The sequence below is a fragment of the Fistularia commersonii genome, chromosome 34, assembly GCF_037954325.1.
Source record: "Fistularia commersonii isolate RoL2024-O1a breed Wild chromosome 34, RoL_Fcom_v1.0, whole genome shotgun sequence".
NCBI classification, from domain to species: Eukaryota; Metazoa; Chordata; class Actinopteri; order Syngnathiformes; family Fistulariidae; genus Fistularia; species Fistularia commersonii.
In genome coordinates this window covers 5,987,031-6,006,715 of record NC_141317.1, presented here as the reverse complement: position 1 = coordinate 6,006,715, position 19,685 = coordinate 5,987,031, and the positions used below count along the sequence as shown (strand labels likewise).

Here is a 19,685-nt window from a genome sequence, read left to right as displayed (position 1 = left end):
ATTAAAAGTAATACATATTTAATTTATTGTACATTGAAAATACTATATGGGTCTCAATGAAGTATATTTTGAAATAATTGGCTTTTATGGCTCCGCCAGTCAAAAAGGTTCCTGACCCCTGGTCTAGAAGGCTCCGGTTTTTATGCTTAATTTCATAGAACTCTACACGAGACGATTCTCATGTTAACAAAGCGTCCACCTTTGTGAATCTTCCAAGTGCAGGTTCACCCACTCTGTGATTTCCTCTTTCACCAGATGGCCATGCTGCTGAAGCTTCAGGAGTCAGCCAACTGCATCGAGTCACCGGAACGAGAGGGCAGTCTGGATCCCGCTCTCCAGGCTACGGTCTGAGGGATAGCGCTCGACTGACGAGTCAAGCTACGGAACAATAGACTTTTCAGTTATTCCTAATAAAGAAAGGAAGTCTCAGACTCTAAAGACTCAATAAGAAACTGTGTGCTCAGTGAGCAACTCCAAAGCTAAATGTAAAGGATCTACAAATTACGGACAAAGGGTTTGCTCCGCCCTGCCGTCGGAACAATATGTAGAGAATCGAAATGTTAATTGTTGGAAAGTGGGATGATTCGGCCGGGGAGAGGGTGGAGACGCACGTGTCCTCGCCACTCCAGTTCATTACAGAAGGGTTACTGTTGAGTCTGCAAGTGCATGGTGACCAGAATAATATGATGCAAATTTTAACCTTATAACTCTAGTTATCAAAGCCCATTCTTTCCCTTTCTTTTCCACAATGCTCACCGTAAATATCGGCACTGACGTTTTTTTTCCCTCCGCGCTTTATTTGACCAACGTCCCCAGACCATCGCTCCATAACGTGCACTTTATTTTCTACTTGTGGTAATTGGATTTTTAGGAGGTTGCGTCTGTGACTGGGTGCCCGAGGGAATTGTAAGGTGATCGGCCTAATCTTGCGGTCCAGAAACAGCTCCTCTCGGTGACTGAATCTGTTGAATCCTGCCTCAGTGCTTACCCTGGTGTATTCTCAGACTTATCAAAGGTGCTCGGTAGAACATACCACATATGCTCAACAACACGTCCGTGTTAAAATCTCCTTGAAAACGCCCTCGAATGTCTTTCCTTCATTTTCAGCTTTGTGTCATTCAAATATTCACAAGATATCAGAACACAGAAGAACAGCATGCGCAATGACCCGGAGAATTATTGGGTTTTAGGGTGGAGACGGTAGTCAGCTTTGACTGTTAATATACTGATATCACAACCACAGAAACTGCATTGTCCACTATGGATAGTGAGAAGCAGCTAATGGTGGTGGTGCGACCAGACCTCACCCCGAGTCAATGTATTGAACAGTAAACATGCATTAACTGATGTTTATCTAATCCGCCAAAAAGGCCTACCATTTCTTATTGTGCTTGCTTATCTTCTCTTTTTAGATATCGGTTTTCAAACACTTCCCTTGTGATAGATGAGTACGCAGCTTTGAAACTATTGATTTTGTAGGATTTTTATACTGGGTCATCTTCACGTACCGTCACGACGTATAACAGATATCATCTAAAATGTATACCTAATGTGCTTTGGAGTCCAAGAAACAAAGTCTGTTTGTGGACTGCGGCAGACAGTGTAGAGACTTGTGCTTCCGTCGTCAATGCTCCGATCATTTCTCATCCATCACGAAACTGCCAAAAGTCCATGTGACCTTGAGAATACGTGTTTTCTTTCTTGGCTGTGAAACTTTGCCAGTTTCCTTTTTTTACATTGTTTGTAAGAGCCTACGAGGGTAATGAGGGTTTTTTTTTTTATTTTAATTCTCACTCTCATTTTTTGTTCCACTGGATTGCATAGAATATTTTGAGCGATGCATTATAGGGAGCACGTACTGCTCGTTCGCTGACTGTTTTGTTCAGACGGAAAAGAACAAACAGACGTGCAAGGAGGAGACAACTGTTTGGGTAATATATGCTTAAGCCTGTCAGTTTTGTGCCCCTAGACCCTGAAGTACCTCAGATTACCATATTCTCTCCATATATTCCTTTCCTTTCCGAACAGGGTGCTGGTGTAAAGCGGAGACATGATGCCTGAATCGTATCTGTGCCTGAATCACAATTTGGCCTAAAGTTGCTGTCGAGCTGCTTTCATTTACCGATCAGAGGCCTAGATTTAGAGGAAGATATCATATCTGGGCAACATCATCACTTCCTCTCACCTACTGTGATGTCACTTTAATGGCATCGCCTTGATGCCGAGATGAGGCTGAGGGCCGGGTACCGGTTGGGGGATGTTCTGTTTGCAAAGATGTGTGTCGTCCAAATGTGTATCGCGATTGGATTGCCAAGCGGTATTTTTTTGCGATTTGACACCGTTTGTAAACTTCAACGTGTCAACGGTTGGGCGTCTTCGATTAGCGGCCGCGGAGCGAGATGCTACGTACGACGAGATTTTCGCCCGGAGATGTGATACTTAGGCACACATCCCTGGCGTGTTCCCAAAGTTTTGTTTCATTGGACCTATCGCATTTAACCATGTCATGGGAGAGCTTTTTAATAACTGGATATCTTCCTCTTTTCATCATGTTTTTTAACAGCAGACATTTGTTTTTCTTATGCAAATATTTGTAAAGATTTATTTCTCTTTTGTACATGACACCGCTGTTGTAAACACTGTATATAGTCATGTGCGACAACAATCACTGAAGAGTGTAGAAATTTAAGGAGGCTTTTGCCCTTGTATGCAGAAATAGGCTTCCGTTTGGGCGGGTGGATTCATGTCTTCCTCCAGCAGGAAGGAGCACTTGACTAAAAAAAAAAAAAATGGTTGTATGGCATGTCTTGATAACCACATCAAATCCCATATGTCTAACATTAAGCAAAGGATACAATAAAATCATGCCATTCCTCATCACCATGTTTTTCGTCTACCTATATACCTTTATCCACACGGGTGCGCCAAAGACGCGCTCCTCACACGATGATGCGTGGACGGGATGCTGAGTGTCGTGATCGCCCATCTGTAATGTAAGTCGGGGAATGGGTGGAGTTCCCCGCAAGCCCACCAACCTCTCACCAGGACTGTATATATATGTATTAACTAAGACACTGTTGGCGCCTTTAAGCGGATGACCGGTCGTCCTTGTGCACGATGCCAGGCAAACCTGCGCCCATCAAGAAGTCGCCAGCCAAGAAGGCTGCCGTGACCGTGAAAGCCCCCGAACCCGCCCCGGAGCCGGAACCCGCTCCAGCGGCCGCGGAGGAAGCACCGCCCGCCGCCCCGGCAGAGGACGCCCCCGCTGCGGAAGCAAGCGCTCCTCCAGGTACCGCGGGGACGCCGTGAGACGCAACTTTTACTTGACAAGCAAAACAAAGTGTGTCAAGGGCCTTTCTTTTCCTTTTTGAATTTATTTATTCATTTTTTTCTGAAAACATTTGTTTTTTTGAATCACACGCAAGGAACAAATCGACAGTGTTATTTATTCATTTTTGTTTTTTTTATTCTCTTTTTTTTATTTAATTTTGAAGACCTCACTTCAAAAAAAAAAACAAACCCGAATGAAACACTTTATATTATTTATTCATTGATTTATTTATTCATTTTAGCAGAAAACAAACAGAAAAAATCTAATTGAAAAAAAGAATTACTGAGAAAAACTTAAAAGACTATGCGTAGTTGAGATCAGTCTTTTACAAAATACCCACATGAGAGGACTGAAACGAACAAGTTCTTAAGACATGTGAGGACAACAGTTTGTATTAGATTCTTAGATTCTCGGAAATGAAATGATGCTGGTTGGCTCTTCAGTTAAACGTTGACTTTGAAATGACCAAACTTAAAAGCAGCTTTCAGCATTTTCTCCATTAACGTGTGACAAATACCTTGAAATACAATGTATGCTTCGATTTAATGACGTCTAAAATTTACAAATCAGTGCATAACCACAAGATATCTAAAAATTCGAAAGTCTACAGAATCAGTTCCTGTAGGAAATAAACTAGCAGCCTGCAACACTGACAGCAGCTGCTTTTCACACATGATCGCCACCCAGCTGTACGAAATATTTTTTCCTCCTTGCTCTACTGCTCTTCCTCACCCCGCATCTTTTCAGAGAAAAAGGACGCTCTTTTCCCACAGTAATTATCTGCTCACCAGTTCTTGGTAGTGCAGTACATATCTGGTGGGTGCAATATGGTACAATTTTACTTTCTAACAAGATGCAAATAAGAAAGAGGGGATGTTTTGCTCAAAGATTCTTGAAACACTTTAAGTACAGAATTGTTACACTCTATAAATAAAGCTGCTCTATGTTACAAGTGTCGCTGGAATCTTTGACCTCTGCCGCACAATGACCGGTAATGATTTTGCCATCTAACATATACGTGCAACCTCTAACCCCAAGCCGATGCCGCAGCCACTAACGAAGGAGCCGACTCATCAACTGCCCCTGAAGGTAAAAACCCACGGCGATGTGCAAAAACACGAGTTGTAACACATGTTGTCTGTTTGTGTGTGGGTGTGGGTGTGTGTGTGTGTGGTTCGTGACCTGTGGTCTCAACTGAAATTACAGTCTGAGCATTTCTGTGGTTGTGTGTCAGATGTCTCTCATGTGGAAATTGTTATTCACTAACTTTTTTTTTTTGGCTTGTTTTAGTTTATTACATTTTCATAAACTTGAAACAGTTTTCCTGAATGTGTGATGTCGTCATTTAAATCACTAACTAGCTTCCCAAATGGCTTTTCAATGCTAGCTGATGCTCCCACTGCCGTTGCTTCTGCTGAAGACAGCGGTGCTGCTCCCGCTACAGATGTTCCTGCTACTGAAGATGGTAAACAGTGGCATTTAGACTTCCTCAATTGAGGAATAATTCGCAAATAAAACAACAGCTTTATTAAAATCAATAAATTGCAATCAATCATGCCTTTCTCCAGCTCTGAGGACCAATGAATTTCTTATCTCTGTGTCCCTTCACCCCACTTTCACTGATGTTTATGAGGTCCTCATTGCTGGTTTTTGTTTCCATAGCAACATTAACCCCCCCCCCGCTTTTATAACGCTAGCTGCTCCAGCAGAGGTTGTTGCAGTTGAGGAACCACCCAAGGCTCCTACCCCCCCACCTCCTGCAGGTAATTGTGAGATGCACGCTGTACTTCGAGCTTTGTCCCGCTTTGAAGACCCAGTCGAGGTCGAGTGCAGGTTTTTTTTCGATTGTCAGGAGTTAAACCCAAAACCCCGGAATGACAAATTGGACACCAGCAGACAAAACGTAATTAAATGATTCAGGTGTTAAATGAGATGATGATGAATCATGGATATGGACATTTTTTAGAATTATATTCAACATCAAATCTTGCACAATTTTTTTTGTCCTACTTAGTTAGTTTCACACACTGTCCACTTGACCTTTCAATAATTGACACCAATTAAACCCTCCTCAGTCCCCACCAGCGCTCCATTGGGAGTTTCTGTGGAGGATGTGAATGACTCCAGCCTCACCATAAACTGGACGACTCCAGAGACCATCGGAGACTCCGGCCTGGATGGATACACCATCGAATACTGCAAGGACGGAAGTAAGTGATGCAACCGCTTGTAAACATATTTTGTGTGCATCGCGTTTGTGCTTGTAACTACAGTATGTAGGGCTGCGAGGCTGCACCTGTCCCCAGACTATCCGGGGGCAAAGCTGGGTTCAGGCCGTATACGGCAGTCAGCATTTCACCGGCTGTTACTGGACTTCCAGACACCACTTTTAGAAGGGGTTGTTTGCTCAGATGACAGTATCCCTACTGAGATTTCACCGGGGCAGCCAAAGTGTACTCCTTATGGTCAGGTTGTTTGTAAACATGTGTCGACAGATGATAAACCATTTAACGTGTCTCATAAAGGGATGTGATACCTTAATCATTTAAACAGCTTCTGGATGGATGAGGTAAACAAAGGATTGCAGGCGCCAACATTTGAATTAAAATCAAAATGTGCATAATGACCATTGGTTTTCTTTGCAGCCACGGACTGGATCGGAGCGAACGAGGAGCTGACCACAGCTAACCGCTACAGCATCAAGAATCTGACTGCGGGTGACAGGCTGCTGGTGCGCGTGGTGGCGGTAAACCCTGGTGGCCGAAGTGAGCCCGCCTCACTTGCCGAGCCTGTGACCGTCCGTGAGATTGCGGGTAAGAAACAAGCAGATCACAGCACCGTTCCTTTTTTCGTGATAGATGTAAGTTATGATTCCAAAAAAAAAAAAAAAAACTTTTGTCCATCAAATGGCCCACAATAAAAATTCACTTGTACCAAAAATCAGGACGGCAAATAGGCAGGCACTGTAGGTCTCCTACATGTAGATTTATATGAGTATCACTGTAAAATTACTGCATATCCAGAAATTGCATTCTGCAGCTTGATTTGACCTCTAAGTTAATCCACTGTATTCCAGCCCAAATCAAATGTTCTTGTAATACACATAAAACCCCTCTGTTATTTGATATGATTTTTGCCTCGTAATAAAAAGGCCTGTGACGGTATCTTGTGACCTATCCTTAAAATACCCATGTTAATACTAAGGAGGTAGAGGTGGTATTAACTGGCAAGGTTTTAGATGAACTGCACAGATGGATGCACATAAATCTTACAGGTGCCGACAAGACCTTTCATTGGCCATAAATCTTGTTTTCACCATCATGTACACACATTATCAGTATGGTCACCGAATTATTATTTGCATTTATGATTTTATTACTTGGTAGCAACAACTTGGCTCATATTTTAATGTAGTTGCAAGATTTTCTCCAACAGTATGGATTTTTCTGAAATTTACAGTGCATTGGGCAGGAGTTTAGTGGAGGGATAGAATGAAAAGAAGAATATTGTGCAAATTTCATACAAAATGAAGACTGGCAAAGTAAAGAAATTGGGGTATAATAGAATTGCCCCTTGCTATGTAGAAAAGTCTACGCAGGTGAAATAAATATGAAAATATGCATATTTTTTCCCAGTCTTTTTCTCTCCCAGAATTTTGAGGCATAATATAAAACTCTTCCAAGCTTTCCTCTACATTCGTAATATTACTTGCAGCCATAACAAATAAAATTCCAGGCAATACTTATGATATTTCTCTATTTGTGGAGCTGGATTCCTGCTCTTGTGCTATCACATAAACAGCTGATTCAGCACCATGCACTGTCCCGAGGCCTAACAGCGAAAAATGTACACTGTAGACATATTACATATATGTATATTTTAAGATATACTCAGAACACGTGAAGCAGCGTAATATAGTTCTATCTGCCTGCCTTACTGCTGCATGCGTGGTAGTTCATTGCGAGACATCTGTGTGGTGGGAGTCTCTGGAAGGAGCTCCTACTGCAGCTTAGATCACAGAAAACATTTCAGTTGATTGATCTATAACAGAAACGAATCTTACATGCATCACCTTTGTACACCGTCCTGCTTTTCTTCCCATGTTTTATGCACGGAGTGCTGCAGATGTATAGCTTGAGTAATGTAAACAGGATGTGAAAAATACTCGTTTTTCTCACAGTTTCAATGTATTCGGATTGCTGACTATGGAATGGATCAGCAGAAAAATGTTTCTCTGAAATACCATGAGGCAAGGTTGAGTCATCGGTTGGTTCTCAAAACCCTAGAATATTAGATGTGTAAAACTCACCAAATCCCCGAGCAGAAGAAATGATGGCTGATCACCGTTCAAATGCATTTCAGATGTGTATCGATAGTATCATTACACCTTGAATATCCAGTTCTGTGGTTTATTTAAAAAATAAAGCGACGCTTTGTTGAAGCAGACTTTTCCGTTGTCTGTGATACAGATTTCCAGGAGTATTGAACTGTCTTTTATTAAAGCACACAGTCGAGGCCTTTGTTAAACATGAATGTTATTTGCTTTGAATGTTTGCCAAATACAGCGGATTCTATTTGTATAAAAAAGCTTTTCTTCCTCTTCTGATTGCATCGACAAGCAGCCTTGGTAGTTACCTACTTTAGAGGAGTTCTTGAATGGCGTATGAACGTCAGTGGGTTCGAACTTGAAGTGCGAGAAATACAGATTAATAATCGACTGAACTGAGACCAGTACTGACGGGATTCTTGTGGAATCTTTTTTTTTCTTTTTTTCTAAAATAACATCAAGTTCTCCAACAGAAAACAGGTATTGGTTGCATTGTTGGGAAGCCGATCACTGACAGCAATAAATTAAGAAAAAAAATAGATTTCTTTGCACAAGTGAAGGAGCCCTCTAAAGGATGCGGCACCTAAACTGGGATACAGCTATTGAACCTGAGCTGACATGACATGGTTGTTTACGCTCTGAAGGACAGCCTACTGCATTTTTCCTGGTTGAGGTTCAAGCGGCTGTGCGCAAACAGGAATGCTCGCTGGAGAAATGTGGTCATGCACCTAAGAACTGCAGGTCGACTGATAGCGGTGAAACCCAAGCCTAATTGATGGATCCTTGTTGGCTTCTGGGAGTTAAATTCAGCTGTGTGTCAGTTACATGCTGTCCTGACCAGACACCCATCTACATTTACAACTGTTTGATTAAGACATGCTGCCCTACATTGACTCAAAGCCTCTTTTAGAGACATTTATCCAGAGACTAATACTGATTATAGATACAGCGCAGGAGGACTTGCTGTCTGCTTGTTTCTATGGCGTTACTTGGAACAGTTTGGATTTCTGGGAATTACTATTTGAGCCAAATCTGGATGTAGACCGCATTACCAGGTTCCAGAAGCTTGGAATGCATTTTGCCTCGGAGCCCAAGTAACTCTGACCGATGTTTGGATATTAGGAGGATAAGACAGAGTTGCTTAGAATCCTGATGGAAATGGAGTGAACAGAGATGCCAAAATGAATTGGCAGGAAATTGATTCTTCAATATCAGAAGACATTTTGAGCGGACAGGGTTGCAGCAGGTTGGGGTGATGAGACAGCAGTTGCATATTTTTTTTAATATCTTCTAAGCCCAAAGAGCTTTTCAGACATTTGCAGCTTATGTGGAACTATGCAAGAGATGCCATACCTGATACTTTGGGCCAAGCCTGGACCAAAAAATATCCCGCAGCGTGGATTGCATGCATTTGATTTCATTTACAGCCAGAGCCGGGACGTGGCGATGGGGGGGTGATTTGGATATCTACGGTTTCTGGGGCGTCATGGTAGCGTGCATCAGCTGAAAGTGATGACATCCTCTCCCTGATTCTTTGTGTGTAATTATTGGGGTCACGTGTCAGGGTTCATTCAAGACCGAAAGCTATTTTAAGGGCAGCGTGTCTTTCTTTTGCCTCTATCTGCCCAGATACTGACATTCCCAAAAAGATTTTGTCCTTCATAGAGATTACCAGTCTTGTGGTCCCGTAGCCATAATTGTAACACAATAAAATGCCCTTATATTGTTAAATAGGAGTAGCAATATGGTATAAAAGGAATACGATTATGTTTTCCACTCAAGTTAAACCAGAAAGTTTCGATAAATACTAAATCTAAATTGAAAGTACTGAGTTCAACATATTAAACATAAAGCTATTCTCAACTAATAATAATTTGTGAATGATCAATGATTTTAAGAACGCTCTATGCCCGAGTCTGGCCTGAATCATGTTATTCTGATTAACGCGAACCTGCTTGTGTTATTTTTTTTTTTGCCGGCAATTGCAACCGACAATTACTCTAAAACACCGATATGGATTTTATGAGGCCACCGAAGGCCACACTGGGCTCAACCCTTTGTCTCGTTTCAGATCGTCCCAAGATCCGTCTGCCGCGTCACCTCCGGTCCTGCTGCGTCAAGCAGGTCGGAGAGCAGGTCAACCTGGTCATCCCCTTTGTTGTAAGCTTTGTTTCACATCCCACAATCCCGTAAATAAGACTCGAACTGTGGACCGTGTTGCATCCTCTTATCCTGTTTTCCCCCCGTAACATCAGGGAAAACCCAAACCCTTGGTGTCCTGGCTTAAAGACGGTCAGCCTTTGGATCTAAAGAGGGTCAACAACAGGAACAGCGACAAGGACAGCATCATATTTATCCGAGCAGCTCAGAGAGACGACTCTGGTATTTACGAGATGACTGTGAAGGTGGACAGCTTTGAGGACAAAGCGTTACTCACCCTGCAGATTGTTGGTGAGTCACACGAGGCGTTTACGTGCGGTGAAGAATTTATATAAATACGTGCAGAGTGTGAAAAAAAAAAACGTCGGGTGCGACATGAGAATGATTTTACATCTAACCGGCAGCTATGCCGAGCTAGCCTTGGATCTGACACGTTCATCTGTGGGTTTTAAGAGCTGTGACTTGCTGCGTGACAAATCCAAACACTCATTGGTATAGATCACACCTCTAACAGCAACGCCTGATCTCTGACTGTGCTTTTGAAGTGTCCCCATACAAAACCGTTTTTTATACTGCTAAAATGTTTCATGCCTTGTTGAACACATTTTGTTTATGATCCCATTTTTTAAATGAACAGTATCAATGAATCTGACTCCTTAGAGCTGCCTGGGCCTCCTACCAGCATAAAGCTGGTGGACACCTGGGGATTCAACGCTGCTCTTGAATGGACCCCTCCAAAGGATAACGGTAACACAGAAGTTACTGGATACACTGTCCAGAAGGCTGACAGGAAGACTGGGGTATGAGTTCACACATAAACACATACTTTATTTTGTTCTATCTCTTTTCTTCCCGAGATCGCCTCTATTGCCTTGCTGGAAACACAAAGATATACTCATAAACATTTATTGTTTTAATAGTAATGCTGAGCATATTGGGGCTATTTTGATATAACAGTTATGAGACGACGTTGTGATGTTGTGTTGGTCACTTTGTCTGAAACCAAACATTAATAAAGCACAATCATAAAATATCACATAATTTTTATTATGTAAAACAGTGGAAGGAAGAGACAGATTTAAGTGCGATTGATTGGATAAAATAAGTGGACTTAATAACTAGCATTAACTGGCAGAATGTTGCACATGACTTGAGATTCAGTAATATAACTCAATAATTCAATTTTACATTCTTGCGTTCATCCCCAGTATCGTTTGTCTGTGTGTTCCAGGAATGGTTCACGGTGCTGGAACACTATCACAGACTGAGTGCCACCATCTCAGACCTCATCATGGGAAACTCATATAACTTCAGGGTGTTTGCGGAGAACCAAGTGGGCATCAGTGAGAGCAGCGCTGTAACTAAAGGCGTGGCCAACATCCAGAAGACAGGTGGCTTTCCGTTCGGTTTTATTGGTTTCTCTTGGCTTGTCCCCTTGATGTGCTGAGCGGTTTTAACAGCAGATGCCGCCATGAAGATGACACTGCGGTGACTTTATTTTAATGAGCTTCTGTGGGAGCCTTATGCATGCGTGTGCATGTGCATGTTGGTGGTTCAAGGGGAGACTTGAGTACGGAAATGTTTGTGGCACTGTTTTATTTATAAGTAGGTAACACTCTTGGCAGGACCTCAACCACTGCTAAAATGAAATTTAAGAGGCTCAGACAGTATAAAGACCGCCAGCCAGGCAAATGTTGTTTCTACCGAGTGTGCTCCTGTGTGTGTGTGTGTGTGTGTGTGTGTGTGTGTGTGTGTGTGTGTGTGTGTGTGTGTGTGTGTGTGTGTGTGTGTGTGTGTATGAACAGAAGGATTTATCATCTCTATCCTTATATTCCACAGCGGTGTCCAGTGAAATAGTTTTGTTTCTCTGGTTGTTTCGGCCCTTTCCAGTGAGTCAGTCCCCTGTTATATTTGAAGATAAGTTACTGTACGTAAAGATAGCATATACGCTAACTTTAACCCTTGTTTCATCCACAACTTCTTGTGGATGAATGTGTAAATTTCCCAATAGTCAGGCCTGTGGCCAGAACTAGTGACATCACGAATACATGCACACAAATCCTAGTTTAGCACTACGGAGGCATGGATGTCGTCAGCACACAAAGACAAGGAGTTGCATCAACATTGATATCAGAAATGTCTTGTGCCCAAAAATTCAAACCCTGAAAAAGAAAATATTTTTTAATTTTTTTCAATGTTTCTTTCAATAAGTGAAATGCACTTTTGAGTATCTATTTTTTAACTGGAGAAGCATGTGCTTTTATTGTAACAGTAGGGCCATACATAATGTCTTTACTAGTAGGAAGCAAATCTTCAGTATGCAGAAATATTATACAAAGATATTTGAAGTACTTACATCCGATATGCAAAGAGTATATTGAATAAGCTTGTTCTTGATCTGCAGTTCGAGTATGTCACTTGAGGGCAGCGGCTTTCGAGTGTTGAGGGTATTTACTAACATGTACTGGCACGTACTCCGGCATTGTAAACATGCAAATAATACTTTGCCCCCTGCTTTGTCATTTCAGGAATTGTCCACAAGCCCTCTGAATACCTGGAACACGACTTCAGTGAGGCCCCCAAATTCACTACTGCTCTCAGCGACCGTGCTGCTACAGTTGGATACACCACAAAACTGCTGTGCTCAGTCCGTGGCTGTCCCAAGGTCAGACACTCCCTCGCTATCCATAAGTGCACTTAATAAAACGGCATGTGCTCCGTGCCGCGCCCTTTTTCTGGGTTAATATGCAATTTATGTTTTTCTGTCATCCGTATACTTGACCGGATTATCCATACATAGCCTCAGGAGGCTTCCCAGGGGCATCAGCCATGCAAGATGATTTAATCCTTGGTTATTTTTCTGTTTTTTTTTTTTTTTACACAAATACATGTATTTTTCATTAGAAGATCTAAGCAGAGGCAGAATTGGAAGTTCACTAGGCCTTACTTAAATGCACCTGGACTTAAGCATACAATTGCAATGCATTTCTTTTACTGATCTGTCATAAATGTTTGGTAAAGGGCTCAGTTCATGTTTCATATTGTCTTTCCAGCAATAGATTTTTCCATTTTTTGCCATGGAAAATGAAGGGCAGCCTCTTAATGTATAAAACAACCAATATATAAAAAAATATTATTCAAATGTTATTTAATGTCCCGTGGGATAATGTAGATGCTTCTTCCATGAACCCGGGGATAAAATCATTTGAGTGTTAAATACCACTTAAAATTAAGTATTAGCATAGTACACGGGTAGGGCTTACACTGGTATGCAGTTTCTGTATGTCTCCCTGTTCTTGGCTTCTGCTCCTCCGGTTAAACATAACTTTACAGTTGTCTGACTGACGCAGATGGCTGAGGTGGCAGGGTATGGTGAAGATACAGTTGATTATGTGTCCTGGCTGACCTTGCGTACTCCCACAATGACAGCAGCACTTGGACGCGTCTCAGTTGTCACTCCTGTGACCACAAATCACAGGAATTGTTATCGGTTTTGATATAAAGAGCAAGGACAGATGTATCTGGGATTACTCAGCAATGAGCCTGACCCATTCCCTCCAATGTAAACCCCCTTGAGTTAGAGGAATTTAAAATATTCTGGATTTTACCTATAGATCACAGATAATATTGCCATCTTAAAGAGTTGGTATGTTATCACCAAACATTCAAACTACATGATGTTTTTGAAATTATATCTACAGTTATATGTTTGATTAGATATATATATACTTCTTTTCTTTAATTAATGGATGATACATTCAGCATAATACTCAATTGCTCCCTGATATATTGATGCACTTTACTCGTATGAGATCCCTTTCATTCATACCAGTTAGGTTCTCACTGAAAATGTTTCTGAAAAAAGCATCTCTAGAGAAGACTGGGAGCCATGGGACGGAAGGCAAACGGATGAGGAAGAACAGATTGATGTTTCAGAGGCAGTTCAAATGGTCACACACTTTTCTGCTTCATGTCTGCACAGAAGAGGGTGTTTATGGAATCAGACATAAACATCGAGAGCCGAGCTCATCAAGTAGATTCCCGTGTTTGTGGATAAGCACGCAGTTACTGATTCACACCTTCGGTCTGAAATTAGGATCTGACCACCGCATGTCTAAATGAGTCCTCTGTGGCCAGCAGGCTCAAATTCTGCAATAAGAGCAATGGAGTAGAAGCAGCTGTGGGAAAACGAATCCGCCGATTGTCTGTGGGGGACCGTGGAAAGAGAAGCATTTAATACCCCTTTCAATTATCAGACCCGCATACTTCAGCCCCGCTTTCACATACATATGAGACTATATTAGCTGGATGATCCCCTCTGTCACCATGCACACCAGATCCCAGCTTATTATACTGTAAACCACAAAATTAAATGTTCCTGAAAGCAATCGCCTTTTTTATCTCTCTCTATTATACTGAATTATACTGTATATAGTCCCAGTCGGCATCCTTCCCATTTCTTTTTTTTCCTCAATTGGCGGGCAGTAATTGAATAATTTTACACGTATGCAGGGTGTGAGGGATTTATAGCATGTGTTTATTGAGCCACTTTGTCTCCTCCGGCTCAGTCCACAGCCTGTTGAGAGCTGTGCAGAGGTCTAGCAAACAGGCATGTAGTGTGATAAGTCGTCCCCAGGGCCTCTGATAAAGAGCTGTCATGTATGCAGTCAGGGTTGTTGTGTTGAGGAAGATCAGCAGAGGGGACAGTGCAGAGACAATGATAATAGGAATGGTCTGTCGTCCTGTCACGGCTAAGTGGACATGATGCTCTATCGCAGAAGCTACTATTTACTGCAGCACTATCAGTGACATCCACACGCAGTGTCCAAGACAGAAACCTGATGGAACACAAATATAGCAGACAAAGTACAAGAAAAATAATTAGATGCCCCTCATTGTTTTTTGAGACAGTTATTTAGGGGACAGAGATATGCATAGTGCATTTCATATTGTTCTCTCTAAGCACTTGATTAAAAGGGAAAAAAAAAACTTGTATGTTTCTTAGTGAATTGTTGGGCCATTATGACACATCAAATCACTCTTGAAATGGACTCCTACCTAAGGAATGAATAATTTAGTCTTTCCCTCTTTGACTATTGATTGTGATGTTGATCATAGTAATGACACCAATAATAATAGCAATAATAATAGTAATACAATAAAATAATTTATTGACAAGTAAATAATAACAATAATGATAGTAATAACAACAACAATAATAATATTAACTTTATTATTATTATTATTATTATTATGGATTTAAAGACAATTAAATAGATATTCAGAAATACACTTCCCTGTAAGGGTACAGTTGACTTTCCAGTTAAAAAATATTTGCTATTTTAACCCACCACATCACTGCATCACTCCATAACTTGCCCAAAAATAGAGATGGCGTCTTTTCTTGTGAAAGAAAAGAAGAAGACCTCATATGTTTCGTGTATCACCGATGGTCGAGCCTAACAGTTCAGAAATGCATGAGCTGAGGTGTAATTCAATAACCGGAGTCACCTCGCATGAAGCCAGACCAATGGGTTCCAGCAGGAAATCCACTCAGGCAGACAGTTACTGGAGCCAGAGCAGTACATACCCGGTGTCAGGAGAAGTCTTAGGTTACTCCTATTCTACCGAACTGTAGTCCTCAGCATGGAAAGACCAATGTCTGGAAGATGGCACATTGAATTCTCTCAAGCTTTCTATTGACATAAAAACAAAAAATACAGATTTTAATACAGTGCCTAATCTGACATGAAAACTAAATATTTTAAGTTTAGTTTATATTAAATATATTTATTTTTCCTGCAAATTTTTGTGAAGTAACAAGTGAAAAATAACCAACTGAATTTGCCACGTCAGAAAACCACCTTTACGACTAGACAGCGGTCCAAGTATTTAAGTACACATTTAAAAAAATTGCACTGTAACTTTTTTTGTTCAATAAGATATATTAGGGTATCACAATTAGTTGGTGCAGGAGAACAGTAAGATGGAGGCTGTACGAAGTACTTCCTTTTTTATATTTTAAATGTCCAACTTGTCATTTCTGTTTCAAAACATCAGAATGAGTATGCCTAACCCGTGTGCGAAAGCTACGAACCATTACAATAGATAAAGGAATATCTTCTTGTCTACTTTCAGCCTAAGATTGAGTGGCTGAAGAATCAAATGATCATTGGCGATGACCCCAAATATCGCCAGATCTCAAACCAGGGCATTTGTTCTCTGGAGATCCGGAAGCCCTGCAGCTTTGATGGCGGCGTGTACACCTGCAGAGCCAAGAATGCTCAAGGAGAGGCCACAGTCTCCTGCAAACTGGAGGTCAAACGTACGTATGCACAGGACAAAGTCAGGAGTAAAGGACAGGCGGATAGACGTGACTAATGCAGTGCCAGAACTGCTCTGCATTTGGATCGAAATTTAACAAAATATCTGTCTGCCAACAGAGGTACTTACATCAGAGGGTGAAAAGGAGAAGGGCAAATAAGTCAACCAACTAAGGTAAATAAGCAGCAAAACAACACGTACATATATATGTTTGTGCTTAGGGCATCTAAGTGTAAGACTATTCATTTTATACCTTCATTCTGGGCCTTTGCAGCCTTATTGGTGCTTGAAATAAAGCCATTTTCTGAATACAGTTGTTGGACTCCGTGCACAAATGTGACCTTCGGTGCAGTCAGGGACACCAAGTGTGACAACAGACCTGGTCACGTGTCCTTCTCCCCCCCTTTTACCCAGAGTGTGGCTCCGGTGATTAGGTCTTTCCGCGTCTTCAATAAGTTGGATGCATTCACACCTGCATTTACAGTCGACTACCATAGATCGCATTACCAAAGGCGTGGCTTCATGCCAAGTGTCAAGTGCGTAAATGTGATGACGTCGTCACGCGTGTGGCCGCTGTGAGGTCCCCCTCGGGCACAGCCATACATGGGAGGACCTCTCAAGGGGAAAGTGAGGGGATTAAGGAGGGAGCGCCTTAGGGTTGGCTCAGGGAATACGAGGGTAGAGGTGATGTCAGCGCAGCTCTGCCCGGTTTCTAAAACTGACTCCAGATGATCTGACGTACCGCCAGACTCATCACATTACCGCGAGTCAACAGAGAAAGTGTTGTGCGGTGAGAAGAGAGGAGAAAGAGCCAAAAACGAGCCTGACGATCCATGTTTGAAAATCACACGTGCACATAGAAAGAGAGAGATCGACACCCTCGCGTACTTTCTGTCAAAACATTCCTGACAAATGTGATTCGAACCCTCCCAATCACCCAGTTCACCGCTGTCTGCACTTTCACTTTGTTTTCCACAGTCTTTAAATCATTAACAGAAGATCACGTCTTATATTTTAAGGAAATTTTTTTGCATGCATGCATGTATACAATTTTTCAAAATGTCACACTTTGTCTAGTTTTTGAGATAGCAAAAGGAAAAGACTGTGTTCTGCAAAAAAAGAGGCAGCGCCTGACCTATCAACATCTGTGTATCTATTTCCAGCACCGTCCTCCGATCCCTTCTCACCTGACCCTTCGAGTATGCAGGGGAGACCCGCAGACCCCGAGCCCCCCACCCATCTCATCCCAATTCGCCAAATGTTTAATATTATTTCTAGCTGGAGATGTAAGGCTATATTTACAATGTTGTATCTGCCCAGGTTTATGCTGTTTGTTAGAGTAAATGTGCTATTCAATAAAATATTGAATCCTTGGAATCCTATTGATGTACAATAAAAAATGTATTTTACTATATTATTTGAATTCTTACATATAATTACACAGATTGAGATTTAAAATGAAATTCAAATTCAAAGTCTGAAGCGACAACTTTTTGAGAATTTGGTCGTGTAAGATGCACTCTTAAGTTGTGAATAATTGCCAGATGCCAAATGACATTTCTTTTCAGTAAAGCAGTCATGCAGCGCTGTCAGGAAGTCAGACTGAAACAGCGGTAGAAACACTTTATGAGTTATTTATATCCTTACATCTGGCATGATTTTCAGAGAATCAAGTCGTATGACTGGTTCATCGCCCGGGTTAATCGTAATAGTCTCACTGCAGCTGGTTAGAAAAGGATCCACGGGCATTTATGTATAAGAATCAAACTGAATGCATCAGATCCACGGCCCAAGTATGGGTACAAACACGTCTGATGCAGATTTTGAATTGAAAATATTTTCATTGTAATAATTCTAACTAAAATTGCAAAAAGAAAAGATACACTTGGTTTTTAATATGTCAAAACATCTGCCAGTAATGAAAAGCATATTATTTATATCATCAGAAAGACGTGTGAATCACCATTAGTCTGAATAACTTATTCTGAGGCAATGATCAGTGCCTAATTTGTCTCTATATGACATGGAAATGAAAGAGTGAACGGTTATAGATTAAAGATATATATAGATTAGATATTAGATTAGATAAATGTACTAATTCCAATGAGGATAACCACTTGCCCATATGCTTACATCTAAATACAACAGTCGATAAAAAAAATAGCTACAAGTCAGATGTTAATTGTCACAAACACTATACTCTCAATTTGATGTTAGATTTTGAGATTGGATTGGACTATAGATAAAATCACAAAAAACACTTGTTATGAATAATCATACAATCATCTTTAATTAACACAACAAATGTACAATTGTGTTGACAGTGTTGACAAGCCAACTCATGAGCCACCATGTTTTTTTTTTTAAACCACGGCTTATTACTGACAGACTAATTTCTCATTGATTTATTTACTTAATTATTACAGGCTGAAGTTATTCTTTCATTAAAAATAGACATTCAGAAGTCACTGCACAAATTATTGTATATAATTCATACACTCAATTATCCATACATTCCGCCTGTCACGGACGCTGGGTCACAAGAGGCGGGGTTCACCCTGAATCCGTTATTGCATATAATTATATTTCGAAATACCAAATTAGCTTTTCATTTGGAGTATTTATTCTTAATCAGAGGGAGGTATGTGATAGATCCCTATCTTTACCACCAATTGTGTACAATTCTTTTGGGTCTTTCTTTAATGTCTTTATAAGTGGATTTTCTAGCAAATGATAAAAAAATTGCGTGTGATAGACAATGGTCTAAATGTTGCAATTATACTGTGGTATCATACATAAAAGATCAAGCGATTGAAGTTAATGGCTTCATGCGGACTAAAAAGATGGAGATCATTGTTTGTGTTATACTGACACCTGATGGCAAAAGGAAATTGGGACTCAGTCATGTGAAGCATCTAGACAGGCATGTCGAAAGTCGTACCACATTGACTACAGTAATACCCCACCTGAGAGTCAGTAAAAATTGTTATCACGCAATATCTTATTGATTGATTTATTTATTTTGAATTATTAAGTCACCTTTAATCCTCTATATGTTAAAAGGAGTTGAGTTAAGCTGACTTGAGCTTTTCCACAGTGGTCATAATAAGATTTATAACATTTTGATATCAATCAAAGTTACTTGAATAGTACAAGGGAGGAAAAAAAGGGCTTGGAATTAGATAGAAATATGACTTTAAATACATGAGAGGGATTTAATATTGACCAAGTCAAGCCCCATAGCACACACATATATTTCCATTTTTGAGAAACTGTAAAATGTAGAATCACACAGATTCTTTATCCATGACAAATCGTGATATTATGCTGAATACAGAGACGCCATATCTCTTCACAGTAGATAAAACAATATGTCGCTTCCTTGTATGCTGTACTGCTCTAAAAACTATGTTTGAAATTCATAGTCAAGTTGATGGGACCAACTTTTGAAAGTAGTTCTCAAAAAAGAACGAAAAAAAAAAAGCAGATGTCATCAAACAGGAAACGCTACTGACATGAGGTGTGTTCATGCACCCACAGTCT

At 40.8% G+C, this 19,685-nt stretch overlaps 2 protein-coding genes across 11 annotated transcripts in view; both read left to right on the top strand.

Moving 5' to 3' along the window:
* nav1a (neuron navigator 1a) overlaps positions 1-2,880 on the top strand; it is a 75,486-nt gene extending 72,606 nt beyond the window's left edge. For all 8 annotated transcript variants that reach the window (XM_086141852.1, XM_086141853.1, XM_086141851.1 and 5 more), the window contains one exon: positions 256-2,880. In XM_086141852.1, the coding sequence (XP_085997978.1) occupies positions 256-351 (96 nt within the window). In that variant the 3' untranslated portion in view covers positions 352-2,880. The remainder of the gene's footprint in view (positions 1-255) is intronic.
* A 193-nt stretch (positions 2,881-3,073) lies between these two features.
* On the top strand, positions 3,074-17,552 carry mybpha (myosin binding protein Ha). 3 transcript variants are annotated; one of them, XM_086141845.1, is made up of 14 exons: positions 3,074-3,289; positions 4,370-4,420; positions 4,719-4,796; positions 5,029-5,094; positions 5,407-5,541; positions 5,977-6,144; positions 9,730-9,818; positions 9,914-10,109; positions 10,479-10,618; positions 11,050-11,209; positions 12,347-12,483; positions 15,957-16,143; positions 16,262-16,316; positions 17,306-17,552. In XM_086141845.1, the coding sequence occupies exons 1-13, from the start codon at positions 3,118-3,120 to the stop codon at positions 16,300-16,302; spliced, it is 1,620 nt and encodes a 539-aa protein (XP_085997971.1). In that variant the 5' UTR covers positions 3,074-3,117; the 3' UTR covers positions 16,303-16,316; positions 17,306-17,552. The 3 variants fall into 3 exon arrangements, with proteins under 3 accessions (XP_085997971.1, XP_085997972.1, XP_085997973.1); XM_086141846.1 differs by lacking the exons at positions 4,370-4,420; positions 4,719-4,796; XM_086141847.1 differs by lacking the exons at positions 4,370-4,420; positions 4,719-4,796; positions 5,029-5,094.
* The last annotated feature ends 2,133 nt before the right edge of the window (positions 17,553-19,685 follow it).

Bases quoted from the DNA above. Each gene is read 5' to 3' on its own strand.
- mybpha (XM_086141845.1), top strand. From the start codon at position 3,118: ATGCCAGGCAAACCTGCGCCCATCAAGAAGTCGCCAGCCAAGAAGGCT. The intron at 11,210-12,346 runs GTGGCTTTCCGT...TTGTCATTTCAG, and splicing joins GGCCAACATCCAGAAGACAG to GAATTGTCCACAAGCCCTCT. The intron at 16,144-16,261 runs GTACGTATGCAC...GTCTGCCAACAG, and splicing joins CTGCAAACTGGAGGTCAAAC to AGGTACTTACATCAGAGGGT.